This window comes from Epinephelus lanceolatus, chromosome 9 (genome assembly GCF_041903045.1).
Source record: "Epinephelus lanceolatus isolate andai-2023 chromosome 9, ASM4190304v1, whole genome shotgun sequence".
NCBI lineage: Eukaryota > Metazoa > Chordata > Actinopteri > Perciformes > Serranidae > Epinephelus > Epinephelus lanceolatus.
In genome coordinates, this window is record NC_135742.1 from 42731122 (window position 1) to 42755902 (window position 24781).

The following is a 24781-nucleotide window of genomic DNA, read 5'->3' on the forward strand; positions in this document are numbered from 1 at the left end:
TTACCCTCAGTATCTGTCAAACTGAAAATCCATCCACCCACACAGTCTTACACACGCACACACACACACACACACAAACAAAGTGTACCAAAACAAAAAAATCTAAGCCAACTTTTCATTATTTTACATGGTAAAAGGTCTAGTTCCCCCGCTTGTCTTGTGCTGTTTATTTTCATGTCAGAAATGTTACTTATCAGTTGTATTGCACTATTTGTTGGTCACTTGTTCTGTGCTATGTGTTTCAATGTCACTCACCAGAAAAGCACTCAAAAAATAGGCCTATGCCTACACCGTCCCGTCTGATCTGTTATTACTTGTGGTGCCTGTAGGCGGCGCATGTTGCCGGCTCCACTCCGACACCTCAGTTCTTATGACCAATGAACAGTGGCCCTGCCGTGACGTCTGCAGTCATCTGTGTTGGGGTGATTACGTGTAGCTCTCCAACTAGCAGCAGCTAGCCTGTTAGAGACAGCATTAGCAAGTCCATATCGACAGCAACAGCAATATTACTATTCTTTGAGGATATACGGAAAAGGGCGAACCTACAGCCACTGAGCATTTGGAGACGCCATGGACCGATACTTAATCGAAGTTAATATGGTAAGAGAAAGACGACTTCAGTGAACGAGCAAGCTAATGGCAGCTAACATCGCCCGGTGGTGGTAACGTTAACTCTCATTGTTATGGCTAGAAGAGCTAGCTGACTAGCTATCTGTCAAAACATAGTCTCACAGTGTAATTGCAGATTTCCTGATGGGATTTACACTGATAAGACACAACAGACAGAGCATTACTTTGTAGCAATTTGTGAAAGCATTTATCCACACATTAGTAACAAGGTTGAGCTAGTTAGAATACATTTGTAGCTTAGCCACGGAAACAGATTTAGTTACAAAGTCAAAATCTGGTTACTCTACATTGCAGTCATTTATGATGAGTTGCACACTTAGTAGAATTAGATTTATTGTCTTGGCAGTAACTAATATTTACGTTAGAGGTTTGGTGCAGTTTGCATTACAAAAAAAGTACTCAGAAGGTTGTCATCTGCTTTGAGTAACACAATTATCAGCAAAATATAAGACAGCTGTGAGAGACATTTTGTCTAAAATCATGTAGGAAAGAAGCAAGCACTCTCAAAATAAATCCCCTCGAAAGGTGCACGGCCAAAAACAGCGAAAAAGAGAAAAATGCCAGCACTCACAAATGTCCTTTTGGTAAATTTAATAAACCAACTTGGGTGGCAGTACCAGAAACACAGACGTTTCGACAGAAAGTCTTCTTCAGTGTGACATTTGGTCTCCCAAGTAAGTCACATATCAGTTTAACATTATTGTTAGATTCTCTGCTCTCTCAGTGACCTGCTAAAAAGACAGACCAAACAGCCACAACCAAAATGTTGCAGCATTTGTCAGTTATTAACATAACAAAATAGCCCATATGTTATATGACGTTAATAATAAATACCACCATGTCAAAAAGACCTTGATCTTGTTGTTGGGCTCATTACAGAAATGTGACATGTTGCAAACAAGTAGCCCGTGCTTTCACTTTTGCTATTGTCATAATAGTCTGTTTTCTCTTTCCAGCTGTAGCAGAATGGAGTTACCAGACCAAACTTGTTTTGAGGGGTACTGCATAAGGACACGGCTCTGTTTCAGCCCTCACAACAAGGAGCCATAAACTTCATGCATCGTGTGAAGTCACTTACTCTCCAGAAAGTGCAAATTGCCCTCAGAAAGAGACTCTTAAAGGACAGGCATGTTTGCCAAGTTGAAGAAGAAGATCGCAGAGGAGGCTGCCACAGCACCTCGCAGTGGTGTTCGAATACCGCGAACCATCAGCAAGGAATCCATCACCTCAGTGGGGGCAGACTCGGGGGATGACTTTGTAAGTACTTTGTGAAATCATCACCAGTCACTAGCCTAATGCTTTGAATTTTTGGTGGTTTGTGGTTTTCCAGATGGTTTGCTACACCTCTGGGGCATAATTTACCATTGTTTGGAGGTTTTCTTGCATTTGGTTTTGTTTTACGTACTATGTAGTGCAAAACTGTGTCACACCTTTGTGGTCCAGTCCACAGTGGGGAATAGGGACAACTTTAAAAAATAATAAAACAGGACAAGCCTTATTGATGAAAATCAGTACAAGTTGGTCAGTTAAATTTAAAATAGTTATTAACTGTTAATCTAAAAATAAAGAGGTAATGTTCAGACTCATTCTTGCCCATCAAAGAGACAAATCTAACTTATTATTGTTCTTTCAGCACAATATCTGTGTATTACACTACTTCTCTTAGTGTAGTGTTAAATTGGTTACTGGAATGTGTTCATTCATAACTGAACAAAGACAAGTCATTTTATTTATTGATTTTACAGCATAATTGATAGTTGTGCATAAAAATTCTGAGTGGAAAAGTTGACTTGTGAAGAAAGATGGATTGTGGTCTGTGCTCTTCTTCTGCAGGGTTCAGATCACTAATGAACACACTGCTGGCTATCATCTGTCTCTGTCTTATCTTCTTGGGGCATTTTTCTTTAGTTGATTATGTTGCCTTGAATTAGCATTAAGAACTAATTCTATGGGTTTTAAAGGGGCACCCCAGTGGAGACTTGCAAGAAACACATTTTTCAAAAAAATCACTATTGTCAAAATCAATGCAGAAGTGGGTGAGATATCCTGACTCTTAGTTCCCAGCGTAGGTCAAGCTAATGTGAATGGGTTGCATCTTTGTTATGTCCACATCTTTTAAACTCCATTACACTGTTTGTAATGTAGTTTTTCTGTCATAAATGTGCAGTCTCCCTGATGACATCATCAGGATTATTTTTTCAGACTTTAACAAGCTTCTGCAGAGGTGCACCGATCTCTGAACCCATCTGCTGTTGGTCTGTGAGCGATAAGACGTTTGGAGGCAATGGCAAATATTGCTGGGGGATCCGGTGTAGCCAGTGGATATTTGGGCCACTTCTGTGCTCTGCTCATTTTGGCTAATATCTATAAACAGATAGCCACATACAAATGCAGATGAAAGAAGAAAACCTAATAAAAAGCTAATTAATTTTCTAGGGCTCAGTATCAGTACTCAGCATCTTTAAGATATTGACCAAAATAACCCAGTACCAAGTAATTTCTTCAGTCAAATGACACCTGCATTTGATCCATTTTGTATCCAGTTCTAGAAAAAATGGCTGTTTTTATGGTTTTACTTGCAGTCAATCACAGAAACGTACTTTGATTCAATTCAGTGTGATAAGCCCACTACCACAGCAGCTACAACCCATACAGTGTGTGGTGTGGTGAAGTCAATTGAGATGTATTTAATGGAGTTGGATGTTCAGTGTGCTGAGATGCCCCAAAACACTCAAAAGTGGCTACACATGATGACCCTGCATATACAGCATGGCTGTCATACTATTCAAATGATGGGTATTGAATGAAGTACAAAAAAAGGTACTCTATTGGTAATGGTGTCACTCTAAGGGGCTGTACACATAACGCATTTTTTGTGTCCTCAAATTCATTGTTTTTGATGTAGACGTGTGGCAGGCCCACTCAAACGCCAGAGCACCGCTGTCGTGGTGTGTATGCATTTTCCAGCACCTGTTTTTTAGGGCACTCGCCCTAAGATAAACTGAGTAAAACATTTGGAATGCATCAGTGTGCATCGCATGTCATGTGACAAGGACCAAACGATCACAGCCAACAGACATCTTTCTCCTTCATCTGTAAATATCTGTCTGTGAAAAATATGGGGAAAAAGTTGATCATGTTAGTGCAGGGCTGCCAGAGCTTTACATCTGTCCCATGGACAATAGGCCTACACACAAACAGTGCCTGGAAGAAGATCAGCTCTGCACTCAGGATTTCAGGTAAACAGGTTATGATATGGTGCTTATTCAGGTTGCTTAGCAACCTCAGATGCAACCTGCTGCAATACTGGCACAGAAACAAGGCAAAAGAGTAGCACCCAGCATCTGACCTTGTGTATTCCAGGCGGCTAAAGATACGGCATGTGTACTGCCCCTAATGGTACTAGTATTGGTACTCATATTGTAATTTTTTTAAATGATACCTGGCCCTTTCATCGCCAGAAGATACCTGCTGGGTTTCGAGATTGCGTTTTGGCCAATGTGTTCTGCCTTATTTGCTCTGCCTGGGTTCTCACAGGTGGAACAGGAGTTTCAGTGATCTGCAGAGACTGAAGCCAATTAATGCAACGTGCCTCTATTTCAGCAGTTAAACTGTTGAATAAGGCAGTGAACACAGCAACCTCTATGACAAATCAACCCCATGTTATGTTGAATATCCTAGCTCACTCTCAACTCAAGGAATGTGTTCATTATATATAATAAATACCAGTTTTTACTAGTTCTAATCTGTTATATGCCAACAGGTTCTTCCGTGAATTTCACTACATTGAGTTCTTTTATGGGAAGATAACAGAGCACGCTCAGTGTGAAAATAGCACCTTGAATGTTTGTAGATGCTTTGTTTGTCCACACCACACACAGCTGGTATTTAGGACGGGTGTCTAAATGTTAGAGATACTCTGGCAGCTCCTGTCGATGCTGATGGCTTTGAACCAGCTACATTAGTAATCCCCTTTGTGGCACGTCCCAATGTGCAATATCACTGCCAAATGTATAGATATCAACAGAATCACATCTCTCCTTTCAGTGATGTTCTCAGAAGAATAAACAGCTCTGTGATAGAATAAATGATTTAAACTGCAGTTCTTAAAATGCAGTAAGACATCAGGAGTTTAAAAACACAAGATAAATGTCCCCAGTTTTTTTTATTTGTAAGTACTCATGATGAAAATAGAAAGAAAGGAAATTTGATACCTTTTTTTTGAGGATGTCATTGAATGGGTCAGGGAACGGGAGATAGTAGGTTTTATTTTTTAACATTGTTCACACAGTGATTGCATTCCACTGTTTCCAACCCAGCCATAATGGAAAATAGATTGAAATAGATTGAGGATCGACTGATGTCATATCATTTTCTCACATGTCATTTGTCACTCTGAATTAGTTGTGGAAAGTCTAAATAAAATTTAAGGTATTTGGGTTCAGTTCTATGACAGGAGTCGTGGCTGGCTTTTCGAATAGTCACCAGTCAGGGCAGTTCTACGTAACAGGACTTGGGTGTGACTAACATTGTGTTGTATTGATTACTCAGTCTTAAGACCAGCCAGTCTAACATGAAACCCTGTTGATTCATTTCCCGTGTCACAGCCGAACACACTCACAGCTGACTTTATCAGTTTTATTCCTGAGTGTTTCTTCTTTTTGGTTGTGGCTGCTAATTTCACCTGTTCTTTTGGGTTCTGCAGAGCACACTGATTTTTTTTTTCCTATATTGTTTTCAATAGAAATGTTTTTGTCATAGCTTTGTAAAGGAAATCCATGTCTGTGGTATAGCTTTGTTCATTGGAGCTAACAAGGGAGTGAAATCCCTCACAGGGAAGCTAGACTCCTGAGGCTGTTGTACTGTCTCAGTTGCACTTGGCTAAATTATTTAGTGCAGTTGCTGAGTAGCAATACTGCCAGCTAACATGTGGCATTGTGTTTCTGGAACAAAGTGGGTGCCACAGTTTAGCCAACTTCAGGGTTCCTACGCAAGTATGGAAAGTATGGAAAAGTATGGAAATTAATTTGATCAATTTCTAGGTATTAAAAAGTGTGGAAAATGAAAAATAAAGTATGGAAAAATATTTATGTTTCCAGACTATTACCACTGTTCTAAAATACTGTTTTCTAAAATAGAAAATTATGTATTTCCAAAAATAATTTAATTAGTCCAGATCGTGTTTTATGCCGGGCCAAGCACAGTTTATGTGAGAGCAAACGTCTCAGAAAACATACCGCCCCTTTTACCTGATTGACAAGTGGTATTGTCAGTTGCTGCCCCATGACCCTCCTCCAGCCCCCCAGGTATCAAGTTTCACTGCAACACTGCACCTTCGACAAGAAGAAGAGTTTCACGTGGTTCACAATGGGTAGATGCAAGTTTTTTGATGGATGGCTTGACAATACTGTATATAAATACTGGCCAAGGATTCCCAATTCACACACAGAGCTAGATGCAAGCTTTGTGTGAAATCGTCTGACATCGCCAACATGGAGGAGAAGGCGATTCTGAGCCACATGAAAGGAAAAAACACAGATGTCTCCTAACTGCAACGCTTGCACCCAGAGTCCCAACCTTTTTGCCTCAGCCCAGACATTGAACTTACCTGAGTTTTTATTTGCATGCCATTATGGTACTTGGCTACAATCGCCTATTAAGAATAATTAAATATGATGTGAAATATGATACACTGATATATTTACTCAGATGGTGCATATTCTCTGAAAAAAAAAAAAAAAAAAATTAGGGTATGGAAAAGTATGGAATTTTGAAATTCCAAATGTGTAGTGACCCTGCAACTTGTTTGCATGACAGGGACAGGTGCCATCTTTCCTTTCTGCATTCATTTCGTATATTTTTATTATTCCTGTAGTACAAAAGCAATGGAGTTTGAAAATAAAATGCCATTCTGTGATGTCAAACATCAGTTTTTATGTCCAGGAATTCCTGAAAATTTTGGACTAGTCACCAGATTATAGAGAGTAGCCAGTAGAGCAATGCTACCTGCAGAGAAAATAACAAGTTATCACTGAAATGCATTGGACATGTTTGATGATTTCTGACTGTGAAAGAGCAACTGAAGATGGATATTTGCTTGTGTGTGTGTGTGTGTGTGTGTGTGTCTTCAGGCATCAGATGGCAGCAGCTCCAGGGATGACCTTCCCGCACAGCTTCTCAGAAGGAATGATCAGATCCGGAAGCTGGAGGCCAAGCTATCAGGTAAGACATGTCAGACTGGAGCGATTCAGCCCGTAGCTCTCAGTAGCCAGGATCAGAGAAATTGAAACCCAGGTGTAGCTTGTGATGCACAGGACTGTAAGTAATAGATCCTATCATAACTGTGTGATGATGAAATAACATCAAAATCATGTGGCCAACTCCTAATGACAGAGCCTGAAGCATTAACTAAAAATGTCATTGCAGTGTTGATCCATATTTTACCAGCAAATGATGATCAACGTACTATGTATCCATGTAGGGCGGCTTATTCCATGTGTGATATATAAAATGACTGTCACAAACGTAGAGTATAAATTGTCACAGCATTTTTTTGTACACCACTGGTATGATACTTGCTTTGGTGTTTCGATTCTCTTGCTCTCTCCTATGGCTCTCTCCCTCTTACAGACACACATACATAAACACAGATTTACAAACATGATACCTTAAGACACTCCTCCCATTCAGATCAGTCTCCTCTGTGTGGGCAGGCAAAGTGAGGCATGTTTTTGTATCACAGCTCCAGACCATGACTACTTTGCGACATATATTAATATATGAACTGGAGAACTGTTGGTTTGTTTCTAGTTTCCAGTGAATAAATCATCCACGTTTAACTGCGCCGCTGTAACATTTTAACTAAATGGGTTTACTATAGTGTGAGAAGGTGCCATGTGTGTTTTTGTACCTGTGGAGCTCCGTGACCCGCAGTCGCATTTTGCAACCACAGAGCACCAGTGCAATATGCAAATACTATTGATATATGAGAGCTGTTAGTTTGTTATCAGTTTACAGTGAATAAATCCTCATGTTTAAATGCCCTGTGGCAACGATTTAACTTTCTGCCAACTGCTCACAACAACTGTTGACTGGAAGCTCTAAGTTCACAGCAAAGACACCAACTCTTCCAGGCCAGGGCGAGCCAGGTGCTTCAGAATAAAAGCACCAGTTGTTCTGCTTTGATTTGATTTTTTTTTTTTAGTTATAACAATACTCTATTTATCTTTATTATAACTGTACTTTATTTAACTTTATTATATGGCAGTAGCCATTTAATTAACTTTTTGTAATTGTAGTTCATTTAATAATTTGATATTTTAGTTGTCTACAGTAGAGGAGATTTCAAAATATCACTATATTTTTTTAAAGCCATATTGCCCAGCTCTAATCTGAGGCAACCATCTAGAAAAAACATTGCACTCATAACTGAAACTTCAATGCCTCTGGTCTGTGAGACAGGCACCAGCAGCTCAAACAAATTGTCTTTGTCAAAGGAATGTGACTAGATCCTGTCAGGAACTGGTTTGAAAAAAACTGTAATTTGTAAATGCTGGATTAAGTCTTGTGGTTCAAAGCAAATTAAATTTCATTAGTTCCACTTGTGTTATTACCTTGTTAATTTTCAGTGCTTTAATCTTTACATAGCATGACTACAAACACTTCATGAGCGTGTTTAACAACAGCAAAACTGTATCAAACCATCCCTTGTAAAACTCTCACACAACTCATGCAGTATAATCCAAGTCTCATTTATCCAGTTGGATGCGCAGCACTTCCCAAACACATGCATTTTCACTAAAACATTACAATTTAAAACATGTTAGTATGATCAGTCTCATGCACAGCTGAGTAGCGTGCCCTATGCGCATCTGTTTGAACTCTGTTCATGCAGAGCTCATACACGTGCCTTACAAGTGTTCAGGGCGTGCTACCAGGACCCCAGGTAGTAAAACGAGTAAAGAGATGTTTGTATATCACTCGCTACTTTTTTTTAAGCATCACAAAAACTGAATGAAAAATGACTTGTTTCACTATCAGGATTTGATCCATTTGCTCGTGAGTTGCGTGATTAAAGCAGCTGTGCGGAGCTTTAGGTTTTCGTTGATTATAGCGCCCCCTTTGGTTGAAGCGGTATGACACCCACAGCCAGGTGTCGTAAAATTTCAACTGCAGCTGGCATTCAGCTTCATTGGTAAAATCTCGACTGCAACCGGCAATTACCGCATGCATTTGTTTTGGAGAGCGAGAGGAAAATCATAAATGTTCTGGTGTAGCTCTGAATTTCTTATAAACTGAGGACAACTGCCTGCTGTATATTTGTGTTCATGGTCACAGTCACACATAATTTTGTGGCATTTGTTGTACTAGACAAAAGCGGTTCATATCAGCTAACATTACATTTAGCTTGCTTATAGCTTCCATGTCGTCATATATTGAAATGAAACAACATCTAACAAGTTGCGGTATATTCTCTAAATAAAAACAAAAATTACATACCTGTTGATTAGGAAAAGGGCCAACTCGGGATCAGTTTTAAAACCTTTCAAATCTCTCAGCTCTCTCCACTTGGTGAATGCCCGACCGAGGTTTACATGTGTTTGGGCTCGAGCCCTATCACTGTCCCGTTTAGCCTTCTTCTGTTCTTTTTCCTTTAGACGGTGCTCCGTCTTTATCTGCCATGACATCGAAAGTACAACCAAGTCCTTATAGATGCATCTGGTAAAACTCATTCTCCTTCTTCTTCTGTGGTTTAATGGCTGTGGGCCGCTGCAGGCGTGCAGACTTACTTCCGCCTCCGGGTGCCTTATTCTGGTTTGCTGACCTCCGCTGTGTCCCAACCGAGGCTATGCTAAATAGCCATATAGAGAAAGGCTTTTTTGTTGCAGTTGGGTTCAAATAAATATGCGAATCTTCAAGTGGGGGTGATAAGAACTAGGGACAGTTTGATAAATGGTAAAAAGTTCCGCACAGCTGCTTTAAATCATTTTATACCCATTTAAGTTAGCGGAGCACTAAACCGGAAGTTAGCCATTCAGGTGGTGGAGATAACACGCTCAGCCACACTTGGTCGTGCCCTGCTGCTGTTAGTCTCTAGTGCGCCTGCTGTATGGGCTTCATGGTGCGGAAGTAGTGCTGATAATCCCCAGATCATTCGGGCAATGTTATGCGTGGCAGCTGAAGCATTTTGGCTTCATGCGCCACTGACCAACTTTCATAGGAATGAACAGGGCCCCGCTTTCATTGCTGTATCCAGTTCTCCTAATATATCAATGCGCGCTACTAATGGGTGGAAGTGTTTTATATATTAACATTTTAGTGAAAATGCATGCGTTTGGAAGGTCCTGAGCATACGACTAGATACACTGCAAGAGTTGTGTGAGAGTTTGTAAATGGATGTTATGATGTATTTTTTCTGTTCTGAAACGTGGTCCCCAGTGACTTCAATTCATGAAGAATGTTCCCCTTTTTTTGCATTCTCCATTTACCATGTAGGTGTGCGAGAAAATCAAGAGTTTTAATTAAAAAAATCAACGTAACATGCAGTGAGTAATTGATATACAAATGGTCATTTTGAGAGTGAAGTATTCTTTTAACTTAGTGTGTTTTTTCCAGAAATCCAGATTCAGATCTCGAGTGAATAAATTTGGCAGTAAGATGGTCGCAGCTAGTTAATAGTGATAGTGTCAAAAATTATTTTTGCCCTTCACTTCCTCAGTGATCTAAATGTACCACAAAGTTTGACAGAAGTTGTGTTTGCCTTGGAACAACAGTCCCCTCCCTGTTTCTTATTTAAACTGGATTTCTCAAACCCTACCCATGCTGCACAGAAGGTGTTAGCTGTGCTTGCAATATCTGCCTTGTTAATGGTGATTCATTTGTCTCAGAATGACTACTTTTACTTGCTGTTTAAATGTTTGCTTGGTGTATATTCAGTGGAACACAGTCCTGTCATTAATGAAGTTTTAGGCTGTTTTTTTCCCTCCTCCTCTTAGTAAAATAGCTCATCTGTCCTTTGAGTGGTTTATGTGACTTTGCACCCTTATAAAAAGTTAAGGGTCGCACATTTTCATGTAGCCTTTTAACCAGTATGGTTTTCTCAGATAAGAAAATCATTAATAGATTTACCTTCCATTATTTCTCAGTCATGTTTTCCCTTTTGCTTTCTCCCTCTTATGTTCACTTTCTCTCCTTCCTCTCTCTTTATCGTCATCTGCCTGTTCCTCTTCCTTGTTTGTGTTTTCTGTGTGTGGTTGTGTGTTGGTGTACATGTGTGTGCGCGTATGTGCTGTTGATACCCCATCCCACCACCCTACTTCCCAACACTAGACTACGCTGAGCAGCTACGAATTATGCAGAAGACGAAGGAGAAGCTTGAAATTGCATTAGAAAAGCATCAGGATTGTACGTACCTCTACTCTCCTCCCAATTAGCTTCTTTTCTCTCATCTGTCTGTCGGCCGTAGTAAACCATCACCTAGTGTGCCATCAGTTCCTCCCACAAAGACTTTTTTTTTTCCCCCAGAAGCTAATATCATGGGTGTTAGAGGTTTGCTTTGGGAGTGCTGAATGCTCTGTCCTTTAAATCTAAAAATCCACCCTCAGATCTTTTACACTGGTGTTCTTTAAGTGTATTGATTTCAGAGTTATGTATGCATTGTCACTTTCTTTGTTGGTGTACTCACTTTCTCTTAGTTTGAGTCAGTTGGACATATGTGTATAAAAAACGCAAACTGTATCATATAAATAGAGCTCACTAGCTACCCTACCTATGCATACAAACCTTAATACCTTTATTGCAGCCACATCTTTTATTTAATTATCACTATGTCTTGTGGCTGCACTGTGGTCTGTTGGGCTTCCTGCCAGTGGAGAAACTGGGATATCCGCCTTTGTCAATGTGCTTTTGATTGTTTTTGTGACATCAGCTGTCCAACGCTGTGGATATTTGTGGTCCTGAGTGTGAATTCTAATGTTTTTGGGGACCTTTGCACCTGGCTGACATTTGGATTTGTGCAAAAGAAATAGCACACTCTAACCCCCAATGTCCACTGGACGAGGCTGTGTCATGTTCCAGCTCTGTTACGGCTGCTGGGGAAGATGAAATAGCATTCCTTTAGATGCGTGAGCCAAGGTTCTCAATCGCAGGTCTTTTGTCTGTTTCACTCATAGACTCTCTATAAAGATGGACGACACAGCAGCTCCCAAAAGTGAAACCAAAACATCTTGACTGCAAGTATAGGTCATAAATCCCGCCCCCTCCATATTAATGGATGGGACATGGGCCAAACTAAAAACGTCAAGTACATGTCAAACATTTTGGGTTGTTCTTATCATGCTGATGTTCCAGCATGATGTTCCAGTGTTGGTTTTCTGTTAAGTTTGGTTAAAACTAGTAATTTGATGTTAAAAAAGGGAGATTGAGTTCATGATTGACAGCTGTGTGTGCCAGACGGTGTGCTCCCAATCAAAGGCGCTGCTCGTGATTAGTTGGACGGGTGTGTGAATGGGAACTCTATACCAGTGGAGACTGCGAATGCTCCAGATGACACACCAGTGCAAGGCGGCAGCGGCCGTATCCAGGATATTTTGGCTCCCTTTTTTCTACAGTAGGGGGAAGTGGAGATGTGACGTCCATCTTTATATACAGTCTGTGGTTTGACTAACATCTCACTCTAGGTTTATTTTAGCCAGCTCGCATCTCTAAAGTAGGCAATTCACTTGTGAGCCAAAAGATTAAAACCACCAGCAGATGAAGAAAGTAACATTGATTGTCTTGTTACAATGTAATGTTCTGCTGGGAAACCTTTGGTCCTGGCATTTATGTGGACACCACTTGATGCGTTCCACCCACCAAAACAAGTTCAACAGCAGACTAGGCGCACCACCACCATATGGTGCCATTTTTGAGGGCCAGTGCCATGAGGGGGGTACTTGGTCTGCAACGGTGTTTGGGAGGGCGGAGCATGTCAGGTAGCATCCACATGAATGCCAGGAGTAAAGAATACTCTCTGGAACACTGTAACAAGGAGATCAGCGTTAATCAGTTGGTCTGTCAGTGGTTTCAGTGTCGTTGCTGATCGGTGTATGTGAACTGATCACCAAGTGACATTAAATTAATATCATAAGTAATCTCTTATCAATTTTTCAATATGCAGTGCTGACAAGTAGACTGTAAACTTCATTGAAGAGGCGGCTGCTGAAGAACAGCCTGCTTGAAGATGCTCTGTTTCTGAAACCCTTCCAGCGCACATTGGACTTACAGAGATGTAGCACAATAATAGAGTGACAAAGCTGCGAACAAGTCCTCAGTGCCACCATTAGGCCAAGGTGTCTACTTTTCTCTCAAAATATCTCAGATTTTATAACAATAAACCTTTTGATTTGAATGACTGCCCAGCTCTTTCCCCAGCACCCTCTCAGAGCTAACTTTTAAGTTATAGTGTGTGGTAAAGAACCACTAATTACTGAGATTTACTCTCAAGTAAAAAGTATTACGAGTCCAAGAATAGTAAAATCTTCAGTTTGTTGTTGGTTCTAACTGGCACTGAAATATTGTGAGTTGTAATGAACAGTGAAGGACAGTCAAGGAGATGTAGACTTTGGGGTGGATTTTTTTTTCTTAGTTCACACAGATAACACGCAGTGTAAGCTTCAATAAACTGCTTTAGTTTTTGTCAGTTGCCATGCATCGCTTGTCTTTGCCTGTCTTTGCTTTTGGGATGAACACACTTCTTAATCTGACTCTAACCTTTCACAGCTACTAACGGTGCCACTGTCTGTGCTATTTAATATTTCTGTTCTCCTTGGTTGCATACAAACCTCTTTCTATGGTTTCCACCTTTCCCTTTCTTTTTCTCTTTCTCACTTTAACTGCCCAGCATCTATAAAGAAACTTCAAGAGCAGAATGAGTCTCACCAGGCCAGCCGAGCGAAAATGGCTGAGGGGATGGCTTTAGCACTGGAAAAGAAGGATCAGGTAAAAGCAACTCCATCTTACCGACTGTACAGTCCTGATTTGTGGCTTGTGTACTAATCTCTGTCCATTCTTTACCTGCAGGAATGGATGGAGAAGATGACTGATATAGAAAAGGTAAGTCTTTAAATATATCTTTTGGACTTTCTAATAATACACAATTTATGATGATATTATCTTTAAATGTGACTGTTTTCCACATCTAAAATAGAAGGATCAAGGACTTGTAAAACAGTGCAAGACTTAAATTTGTTGCTTTCACACCTAATGTGTTTGATGTGGTTCAGTTGAACTTGTAGCTGGGGCTGGTCAATATATTGATACTCTGGCGATATTGTGATTTGAGACTGTATATTGTCTTAGATTTTGAATATCATAATTAGGGCAGGGTATCAACAGAAATAAATTGGTACCAAGTGTATCGAAACATCTCTAATCAAACGATATCTGCATTCAATCCTTCTTGTGCCGGTGGTCTGATCTGGGACCGTCCTGTCTCCTCGCCAGATCAGCAGACGTCCTGTTACAGCCACCTCCAGAGCTACTATCCCCGTCAGTTTAACATCTGCCCATTAAGTATGAGCTCCACAGCTGCAGCAGCAGCGATCATCCAACGCCATGCCGTTTAATGGTCGCAACAAACTCGCACCGACACAAAATGGCTCCACTTTGTCATTAAACCCGTCAATGAAAATCCGTGTGATACTAACAGTTAGTCCTGTCAGTGTGTGTGTGTGTGTGTGTGTGTGGCCGGGCGGACTCTCACAACTTTTCCTGTTGTGAAGCTCACACTCAGCAGCAAGAGCAGCTTCAGTTTCTTTGGTCACCAGATGTCACAGCCTAAATTCAACAAAACATCAGTGTTTTACAACACTGGTGGCCAGCTGGGTTGTGTTTGAAAGGACAAAGAGAGGTGTTGTATCAGTCTACCGAGTGCCATAATCCTCGGGTGCCATTAAACAAGTGTCATTACTCTATCTTTCTCTCTCTCTCTCGCCCAGCCCTACTTGCACTTGGTGTGTTTGCCCATTTAGTTCTGCTTTATTGGGTTGGTAGGAAAGATGTCTATTGAAGTCTGGTGCAGACTAAACAACTGGCTTGAAGTCCCCTGCAAGAGCCCCCGAGGGTCTCAGTGTGGCTCCAGTCAAACTTGTGCAGTGTGTTTTGGTTTTAGTGAGAAAGCAAAGCTGACCAACCCCAGGTTTTAATGTGATTTTAGGATAGATTAAAAATCTTTCTGTTGATTGTGAAGTTTGGTAAGTAACCCCCTCATCTAGGTTTTAAACAACATATACTGTAGCCTATGTCTGCAAGATTATTTGACAACCATGGTGCCACGTATGTGCGTCATCATATGATTTCAGAAAGTGGAAAGGGGTTAAACCAAAAGTTTGCTGAGCTTGTGTCTTATTCCATTCCATTCGAAGTACATGAAACAAGTGATAAAAGCTAAAGGGAAACAATGTATAATATTTTCCTTGGTCGGGACCAAACAAACCGAATCACAAGTGTGAAAGTACACTTAAACTTGGTTTCTTGAAGCCTGCTCATGCACGTGTCCGCTGGTATAACTGTTGTATTTGTTTAGGAGAGGGATTCCCTGTCAGCTCGGCTAGAGGAGATGATGGAGCAAAGCTTAGCACTCTTCCAGAAAAGGGATGACCTGGATGAACTGGAGGGCTTTCAGCAGCAGGAGCTGGCTAAAGTTAAACACATGGTGCGTACATGTGGAGTTGGAGGGTGGATCTGCAGCATGACTTAAAAACAATGATGCAGTTTGCTACCTTTTTTTTTTTTTTTTTCCATTTTGCGTTTAAATTGAAAATTGAAGAAGGAAAGGATATGCTGTCATTTAAATAACTATGCTTTGGAGTAAGTGCAGTCTGCAAGCCTCGGTGCAGGATAGGAGAGACTGTGTTTGAAAAGCAGTTGGTTTGTTTAGGTGTGATTTAATTTCACATGGGTTCATAGCAGCACATTCTTTAGTGCATGGTATGCTCCTTGATTGTAATTAATTTCCCATTTATGTCTGTCAGTTGTTGAAGAGGGAGGAGCAGCTGGGCCAGCGCGAACAGGAGCTCCAGCAAAAGGAGGCTGAAGTTCAGTCGGCAAAGCAAGGGCTGTCTGAGGCTCGAGGGAAATTCCATATTCTGAAACAGCAGCATGAGGAGAGCTGCAGACTCAACTCTGAGCTGGAAATAGAGCGGTAAGAAGGAATGCAATGGGCAGCAGGATGTTATTTTTATGCTTTTTTTTTTTTTTTTTTTTTTCTTTTTCCCCAAAACAATTATTTTGGTATTTTGGTCAAGCTTCTGAATTAGCTGTGTTGTCAGACAGCTGAGCTTTCCTAGACAATTGGACAATCAGTTAAAAATGCAAACCTTATCCCCCAGGTGTATCCCCATCAGTTACATTGGTAACTTGCCTGTCATTCTCGGAACCCATCCGCTGTATTCGGCGTCTGACTTCTGGCAGACGGCGACACAGCCTCTGGGGGCAGACCCTTGATTTTTTGGCATTCCGGTTTGATTTGGGCGGAGGAGGCGAATTTCCGTTTCCGACTTCCGTTTATATATAAGTAAATCTGCTGAAACATTGCGATGGATTCAGAGTTTGCAGTGACGGCAATTATGTTCCGCCTCGTTAGTTCACCGCACGGAGCGTTTAACCTGGCAACAACTGCAGCCAGCTCAAACGTGATTGATCAATATCACGTTGACTACAAACAGCCTACAACCGGAAACCAGGGCTCTTCCGCTCTTCTTCCGGAGGCAAGATCTCCAAAAAAGTTTAATTTGTGCCCTAACCTATAAATTATAAGTTTACCTTTGTTGTTGAACCATGGATTTTGTGAAAGAACAGCAAAAGACAAAGTGTATGTCATTGAATTTGCACAGAGAGGAGCTGCTGTTGCTCAGAGAGGAGGCAGACAAGAAGATCAGTGAGCTGGATGGACGATGCCAGGAGCTGCAGTCAGTCATCCAGCAGGTCTCTGAAGATTTCCAGAAGGTCAGTTCTGAACACAAGTTGCATAAGCTACACTCGATGACTGTACTTCTTTAATGAAGTTACGATCATTTTTCAAGGCAGCTGTCTGTGAATTGAGTGAGTTTGTGAATTGTTTGTATTTCAGTCACAGAGTATGGTGTCGACCTTAGAGAGGTCCCTCCAGGAATTACAGACTGAACATGATGCCCTGAAATTACAACAACAAAAGGTCAGAACAGCCTCAAATTAACAGTCATATTTTGAATGACTTATTTTCTCCCTCAGGCAACAGGACAAGTTAGGGCTGTCACTTTGAGTGACTGTAAAAACGCATAGCATCATCCTAAAATTAGTTATAGTTTGACAGTGTTCCACTTAGCTTAACCATTTTCCATAATTTTTGGCAAAAGCCAAAATTATACTTCCCTCTTGCTTTACACATGCCTAGTGTTGTGATCATCTGTCTTGCATTCACAAGGTGAGCATCACAATCAGAGGTTACTGGGCAATAGATCAAGGTCACACTGCATTTTATCAGCGACCCCTGATGGAGAACAATAGGAACCCAATTCAAATAGTCTGGTGTGCTTTTAGACTGAGTTTAAATTTTTTAAACATGTTCCCATGTTTGAATTATTGCTGAAATTTGCCTAACATAGTACATTATATCCTTAATATTTCAGTATACAGTAAGCAGTCAACATCTTATCAGGTTTTCATGGAACTCCTCAAGCATTAATTAATCAGAATGACAGTGTTTTTAAGGCAGGCAGATTCAGGGAGTTTCCTACTGTCTCTGGAGCAGACAGGAAATACAAGTTTCCAATATCTTACAAGGCTTTTAGAATAGCAGTATTAACAATTTAGGTTTTAAAAGTGAGTTAGTCATATACTCCTTTGACTTTATCAGGCTGCTGTAACAGAGGAGGACAAGGAGCGCTTGTTAGTGGACCTTCAGAAGAAAGTGACATCTCTGGAGAGATGGTTGCAGAGTAACCTGAGCCAGGATGAACATCTGCAGGAGCTCCTCCACGAGGTGAAGAACATTTGGAGCAATGCTTAGTTTAAGCCACTGTTGGCTGGAACCCACTGTTTTTTGTGGCAGATGTTGAAAGATTCCCTCCACTCTGATTCCTGTAGAAAACATGAAGAGTGTTCCTCTCTGTAATGTTTATATAATAGTATGTACATACCAAATAAATAACTTTCTTTCATTCTGTCATTTAAACTTTGTTACTGTGTAGATAATTTGTCAATTATCATGTGTTAAAATGAAATGGATTAAAGGCAGGATTAAGTCAAAGGCTTGATTTGTAATTTTTTGACTAAATTACAGGTGTGTTTACGTAATGATGAAAAATAAGCATTATGTAAATTATGTTGTGTATTAAAATTAATATATATAATGTGGAGCCTACCTTATATGTATTAAGGAATGAAACATAAGCCAAACAAGCTATTTATCAGTCCATTTGTTGCCTTTTCAGAAGTCTAGCCTGGAGCAAAATTTGGAGGAGACCAGAGCAGAGCTGCTGCTGGTTAGGACAAACCATGCAGATACTGTCAGCTCTCTGGAGACACAGGTAAACCACTGCATCTCTTCACTAAAGAACCTGAATCCATCAAATCTTCAAACCTGTGATTTTAAATACGTTCCTCAGTTGCTCTTCCTGAGGTTTCTACCATTTTTTTTCCCCGTTAAAGGGGTTTTTTTAGGGAGTTTTTCCTTATCCGCTGCGAGGGTCATAAGGACAGAGGGATGTCGTATGCTGTAAAGCCCTGTGAGGCAAATTGTGATTTGTGATATTGGGCTTTATAAATAAAATTGATTGATTGATTGATTTTGTGAATTAAGTAGAATAATAACTGCTGTAGTATTTCATCATTGGGCTAAATTAGGATGCATAGGTCACTAACAGTTGATTGTGTGTAGCTTTCAGGGGAACAAAAAGAGGGCTCCTTTATTTATTCCTGTTTTCACTAACATGACTTAAGTCATTTCAGATTTCCTCATTTTAATTTCAGTCCATGCCCAATCCAAAGGATAGGATGATTTTGACAAAGTTTCTGCAGGAAAACAATATGTGGCTTTCCCAACTTTGATATTTAGTACAAATGTTGTCAAGTTGTCTTAGCAAAGGTAAAATCAGTGTGACAGAATGCCCCTCCAGCTTTGTGTTTTCTGTCTGATCTAGGTATCCAGAATGAGCTGCAGCATTACTGAGCTGCAGACCCTTCTACGACACAAAGACGACTCCTCCAGAGCCTACAGAGAGAGAACAGACTCACAAGTAAGCATACAGATACAGTACTGCAAGAATAACCGATCACGACATTATTAAATTACCTTAAGCAATGTCTTTATCAAATTAACAGAAAATGAATGGATTTCTTTTGAATGGCTGATAATGTTGCTCACAGTGTGGAAGTCAGTTGACTGCGATTATAAAGTGCTTTAGCAGTCTTAGCGACCCCTGAGAGCGCTTTAAAACAGGTACCATTTACACACCTGTGGCTGAGTCTACCATGCACCGTACCATGGTGCCATCTGATAAACCCAAACACCAATTAGGTGTTCAGTATGTTGCCCAAGGACACTATGACATACAGGCTGCAGAGGCCAGGGATTGAACCACTCTATGACTGCTCTACCTCCTGAGCCACAGCTGCCCTGCTGAGCCAGAGCCACACCAGTCACAATCAATCATTGTTCTACTTTCTGTTTCAGATAGCTAATTTGGAGCAGCAAATCCTTGAGAGTAGTGAGAGACTGAAGAGTGCAGAGCATCAGATCATAGAGAAACAGCATCACATGGATAAACTGGTGAGTACCACAACAGTCAAGAGCACAAAATGAGTCTTTTTTTTTTTTTTCTTTTTTTCTTTTTTTTTCCAGATAGAAATTGCTAGTCATTTTCCAAAGTGGCTGAGAGAGTATACAGACTTATCACTGAGCCTGTACATTTGTGGCTGCAGGATGCTCTCTGAGCCCTTGTCAGGTATAATTCTCAGCAAACTGAGAAAAATGGTTGGGAAAAGTAAACAAGCAGAATAGAACCAAAAATAGAATATAAGAGGGATCTATGGTGATAACGTTTTAGCACTTGCCTCAATGAATGAATGATTGGACAGGTGGCACGGTGGTGCAGTGGTTAGCATTGTCACCTCACAGCAAGAGGGTTCCTGGGTCGTACCCCGGGTTGGGGGTGCCCTTCTATGAGGCGTTTGCATGTTCTCCCAGTGTCAGCGTGGTTTTTCTCCATTTACTCTGACTTCCTCCCACAGTCCAAAGACATGCAGGTTAATTGGTGACTCTGAATTGTCCGTAGGTGTGAATGTGAGCATGAATGGTTGTCTGTCTCTATGTGTCAGCCCTGTGATAGTCTGGTGACCTGTCCAGGGTGTACCCTGCCTCTAGCCCAATGTCAGCAAGGAAAACATCTCCCTGAAAATCTGGAAACCGTTTCTCGACAAATGGTCTACAACCCAGCAGAAGTGAACTGATTCATAGCTTATGTTCTTTACATTAGGTGACTAGGGCCTATCCATGGTGCATCACATTCTCATTTTTGTGACATTTTGGTTGCCAAGGGGTGTTTTCGTTTCCAAATATTTATTTGAAAACAAAACCATTCATACAGTCAGTAAAAAAACATTTTGTTAATAATAAAAAATGAATCTCAACAGTGACCGCACTTCCAATGTTCATTCATTCATTCAGTCGCGTGTTCAGTGTGTGTGTGTGTGTGTGTGTGTGTGTGTGTGTGCGTTAGTATGTCAGAGAGGAGTATCAATAAAAAAATTTCCACTAATTATTTCGGTGTTTATTTCTTTTATTCTGATTTTTTTTATTAAAATGCGTAATATAGCCAACAATACTATTACCAAAAGTTAATCTAATTTATTATTGTAGAATGTATTTAGCAAATCACCACTTTCAACTGGAGACACAGTGCAGCAGCAGCGCAGCAGCAAAAAGAAAAAAAAAAAAAAAAGGAATTATAAAAAGCCGACAAATAGTGTTAATTAATTGACATGAGACACTGGAGATGATTGATTGTGACTGGTGTGGCTCATTTTGTAACTTTAAGGGCCCTATTTAGATGGTCTAAAACGCAAAGCGCCAGGCGTGCGGTGCATGGGTGTGTCCCAGTCACTTGCTAGTTAGACAGCGCGTTTTCAGACTGTGTGCCATGGCGGAGAGTCTAAAAGGGTTGGACTTACTCTGTGAATTAGTCATGGGTGTGTTTTGGGCGTATCATTCAATAAGCCAATCAGAGTTTCACCTCTCATTCCCTTTAAAAGAGGCGCACGGTGGAGAGCTAGTTAGATGGCGGACCTACCAACTGGAAAGAGTGAGCGTTTTACAGCTGAGGAGACGATAAATGTATCTCTATATTGACTGTCCCATCACATCTGATGTCAGATCAAAGGGGATTGGCACCGTTTGGCACACGTAATGGAAACCCAACCTGATTTGATTAACACAGCTGCAATCTAATAAGTTCACATCCCTCTCAGCCAACCACAAACAGCCACAGCATCAGATAGGGAGTATATATTCAGCATCTGTCATTTTAGAAAAGTCAAAAGAAAAGAACCGAGTGAGACTGCGAGAGAGAAAGAGAGAGCGCGCGTGCACGAGAGAAACGCTGTCAACAAATTGTAAATTATTCAATTATTTTATTTTAACCCGGGAGGTTAGAGAGCCCATCTCCCTCTCCAGCATCCTGAACCCCCCCGCCTGAAGGTGCAGGAAGGGCTGGTCCCGTGGCTGCACCCGGGCCGTTTGGTCTGGCTGCGCGCTGGCTGCGGAGCTGGGGTCATTCTTCTCCTCCTCCTCCTCCTCCTCATCCTCCTCCTCCTGACAAGATGATCTTCAGTTTTACGTTCTAAAAGCTTTTTTTTACATATACATTTGTAGCCTACTTGTAGGGCTATAAGTTTACGTTTTTAGTTCACAGAAGCTGGTTATTGTTGTGTTTATGTCAAAATAAAGTTTATCAAACGTTTTCACATCTTTGATTTTGTGATTTACATGCCAAAATGATCACAATTCAATTGGGAAAGACAAGTTCATTTTACAGGCTATGCATCATCAGCCTATGGAGGTCTGATTGCAGTTCCGTATATTCGGACACTGCAGCTTGGACCTCCCGGATTATGATGATCATTATTAGTGCGATTAGATCATTCTGATTAATGACTGACCATTAAGACGTGTTTCTGATAAATATTTTAATGTGCACAATAATAACGTTTCACATTGTAATCATATTTTTATTTGTTATCTTTTGCATGTGTGGCTGCTCCGTGTGTGTCTGAGCAGAGTGCACGCGTGTTGTGCACCTGCCTAGAGACGCATATTACTAACTTGTTTAACAGCGCAATACGCCATTGACTTTAGACCAGGTTTTTGTTGGTCACTGGCACATTTGCTTTTTACGTCATCTAACTAGCAAAGCGCCATGACTGCGCCTGACTACTCCTCATTTTTAGACCAACACACCCAGAGAAGTGCAAGTTCATTTGCTAGTTAGACGACGAGGGCGCAGGGCGTGAAAATGACAACTGCGCCTGCATCTAAATAGCAATGACACTTGCGACATGGATTATGCGCCCTCCGCCATCTGTTTTAGACCATCTAAATAGGGCCCAAAGGCTTCAGAAAACATACAAGACACATACAAAGTCATAGGAAGAGAAGCTTGTAGGTTATTTGCATTATAAAAAACATTGTGGCGGCTCTAGGACAAGTGCACTTACATTGATCACTTACATAAAATAAAACGAGAAATTGGAGAAGATTGAAAAAATTGTTAAAATTAAATTAGGGAACTGATCACAGATGTATTGTCTCTGTGTGTTTTTACATCTATTGTTGCTTTTAATTTGCAGCTATACTTTTAATGAAGCTGACATGTCATGACAGTCAAGAACCCCCCGGGATTCCGGGGTTATGGCAGCCAATCAGCGTTGAGCTGCAAGCAACAGGACCCAGCGAAATACCGCTCCAGATGAGATTTCTCATCTCAAGCGATGAGCGAAAAATCGCTTCGTCGCTGTCGCTCGGAGCCCGAGCGATTTTTCTCCTGGGCGAATATACGCTCCATCGCCCGGTTGCATTGACTTTGTATGTAAACTCGTTGCTAGCGAAAAAAAATATATAAATATAGGTTTAGGAATAGGTTTTGGTTCCAGAATAGCTGATCAGAATTAGTTCAATCATCTCTGAGTATGTTCAGCCTGAGGGAAGCGCGTTCGCAGTGAGCACCAAAAGCCATCATCAATGGAGCGCAGAAAACATGATTTTCATGAGGAAATTTTTATATGAAAAGTGTTCATAAATCATTACATAATGTATCCATATAGATTAATTTCTTATTAACACTGACAACCCTGCAGTCCTGTGGAATTCTTTGATGATCCTTTCTGATTTATGCCCAGGGCAAACCACAAAAATGGGCAAAATTCTTCAGAGCCAGAGTCACTTTTCTTACAGCCTGACAGACTGTTGCCTTGCTGATGTGTTTAGTGTCTCTGATGTTAAAAAGAAAACTGACGTTGCCTTAGAATCAAAGGGCAATGCATACAATTTGCTGTGATGATAATGCAAATCAACGATGTGTAATATTTGATACATCTGGGTGAAACAGATAAATGATAGAGTGTGAGGTGAAATTGTATCTTTCATATAGACGTGAAGATGGGGTCTAATCACCATCTCCTGACACAACAGCCCCTGAATAAATTGTGCCTCAACGTCCACAACTTTATTCACAAAAGGACATGCCATGTCTCTCCTACCTGCTACATGCTCAGCAGGCGATCAGCCTCTAGATGAAGCAAACCTGCGAGCCAGCAGGTCTGTTAACAGAAACCTTAGAGGAGCACTGTGTAGGATTTAATGGCATGTCGTGGTGAGGAGTGCAAAGTGCAACCAGCTGAAACTTCTCCTGTGTGTCAAATGCGAACGTCTAGTTAGGATTCCGTCAGTGTTCATGTTCAGAGGTCTTCTCCAAAACAAAATGGCTAGGTGATTTAAACCAGTTAAAACTCCGAATTCAGCAGTTTCACGTCACAAGTCAGTGTTTCATCTACGCTGCTTGGCATGTTGCAGACAGCCTGCTCACCCATTGCCTGTTCTGTGTGCTCACCTTTTTTCTCCGATAACTCACCTTCTTTTGGTTTCACATGTTCAGGAGGTTTTACTGTGAGCTGAATTATCTGCAGAGGTCTTTTCCTCCCCAAAACAAATTGACCAGAGGCTGTATTCACAAATATTTTGAGAATACTCTCACAGGGCTCCTAACTTAGCCTAAAAATGTTTAGTATGGAGTCATGGTTTGGGACTGATTTAAGAAAGCTCTAGGAGCAACTCTAAGTAAGGAAGGGACAGAAACTTTCACCTTAATGAGGAGGTGTGGTTGACCCCGTTGCTAGGTATTATGCATTTTTTTTAACAGATATGTTTGGTTGTCACAGACACACCCTTTGTAAACCTGCAAGGTGTGGACACCCAGTGGAAATGAAATGAACTGCATCACAGCATGTGACTTTCGAAGTGTTGTCAGTGTTAGTGTGATCACTCTGCTGATGGGAGAATGAGACAGACTTAAGTCATCACTGCTGCACTCTTGCATTTTATTTTTTTTAATTGTCTTTGTGTTGTGATCACTTTATTTGTGGCATTATAGGATTATTGTGTTGGGTGGGAGATCTGAAAACATCTCTAATGAGATCGACCACAAACTTTAAACCTGCACCATCTAATCTGCAGCATTTCATTTACTCACTGTCATTCAGTGTTTGAAGAATATTTCTCCTACCTCTTGTCTTTCTGCCATTTTCTCCTCTGCTAAAAAGTCCTTCTCCCTGCTCCTAACATTTTTTCACCCTGAGGAGCTCTCTTATGGACTAAAAGGCTTTGTTAACACCTTTTATCTTTGCCTGGACCTTGTCTTAACTTTAAGGGGAAATTCTAAGAAAATGTCATAATTCTAAGAAAACTAGGAAGCTTTGTGAATATGGCCCAAGGTGATTTTAACTGGTAAAAACTGCTTGAATAAAGCAGTTTCATGTTTAAGAAAAACACAACTCAAAAAAACACATAAGGCACTCTCTAGAGCCAGTGTTTGGTTTGTCTGTTCTGGGCTACTGTAGAAACATGGTGGTACAACATGGCGAT

The 24781-nt window shown here is 40.8% G+C and overlaps 1 protein-coding gene across 3 annotated transcripts in view; it reads left to right on the plus strand.

Moving 5' to 3' along the window:
* Positions 1–1621: 1621 nt before the first annotated feature.
* golga1 (golgin A1) overlaps positions 1622–24781 on the plus strand; it is a 36840-nt gene continuing 13680 nt past the window's right edge. Inside the window, exons 1-13 of one of the 3 annotated variants that reach the window (XM_033620397.2) lie at positions 1622–1887; positions 6762–6852; positions 10960–11034; positions 13511–13608; positions 13690–13722; positions 15194–15322; positions 15642–15811; positions 16503–16614; positions 16739–16822; positions 17504–17629; positions 18081–18176; positions 18789–18884; positions 19322–19417. In XM_033620397.2, the coding sequence (XP_033476288.2) occupies positions 1759–1887; positions 6762–6852; positions 10960–11034; positions 13511–13608; positions 13690–13722; positions 15194–15322; positions 15642–15811; positions 16503–16614; positions 16739–16822; positions 17504–17629; positions 18081–18176; positions 18789–18884; positions 19322–19417 (1335 nt within the window). In that variant the 5' untranslated portion in view covers positions 1622–1758. The remainder of the gene's footprint in view (positions 1888–6761; positions 6853–10959; positions 11035–13510; positions 13609–13689; positions 13723–15193; positions 15323–15641; positions 15812–16502; positions 16615–16738; positions 16823–17503; positions 17630–18080; positions 18177–18788; positions 18885–19321; positions 19418–24781) is intronic. The other 2 variants (XM_033620399.2, XM_033620398.2) reach the window with 2 other exon arrangements.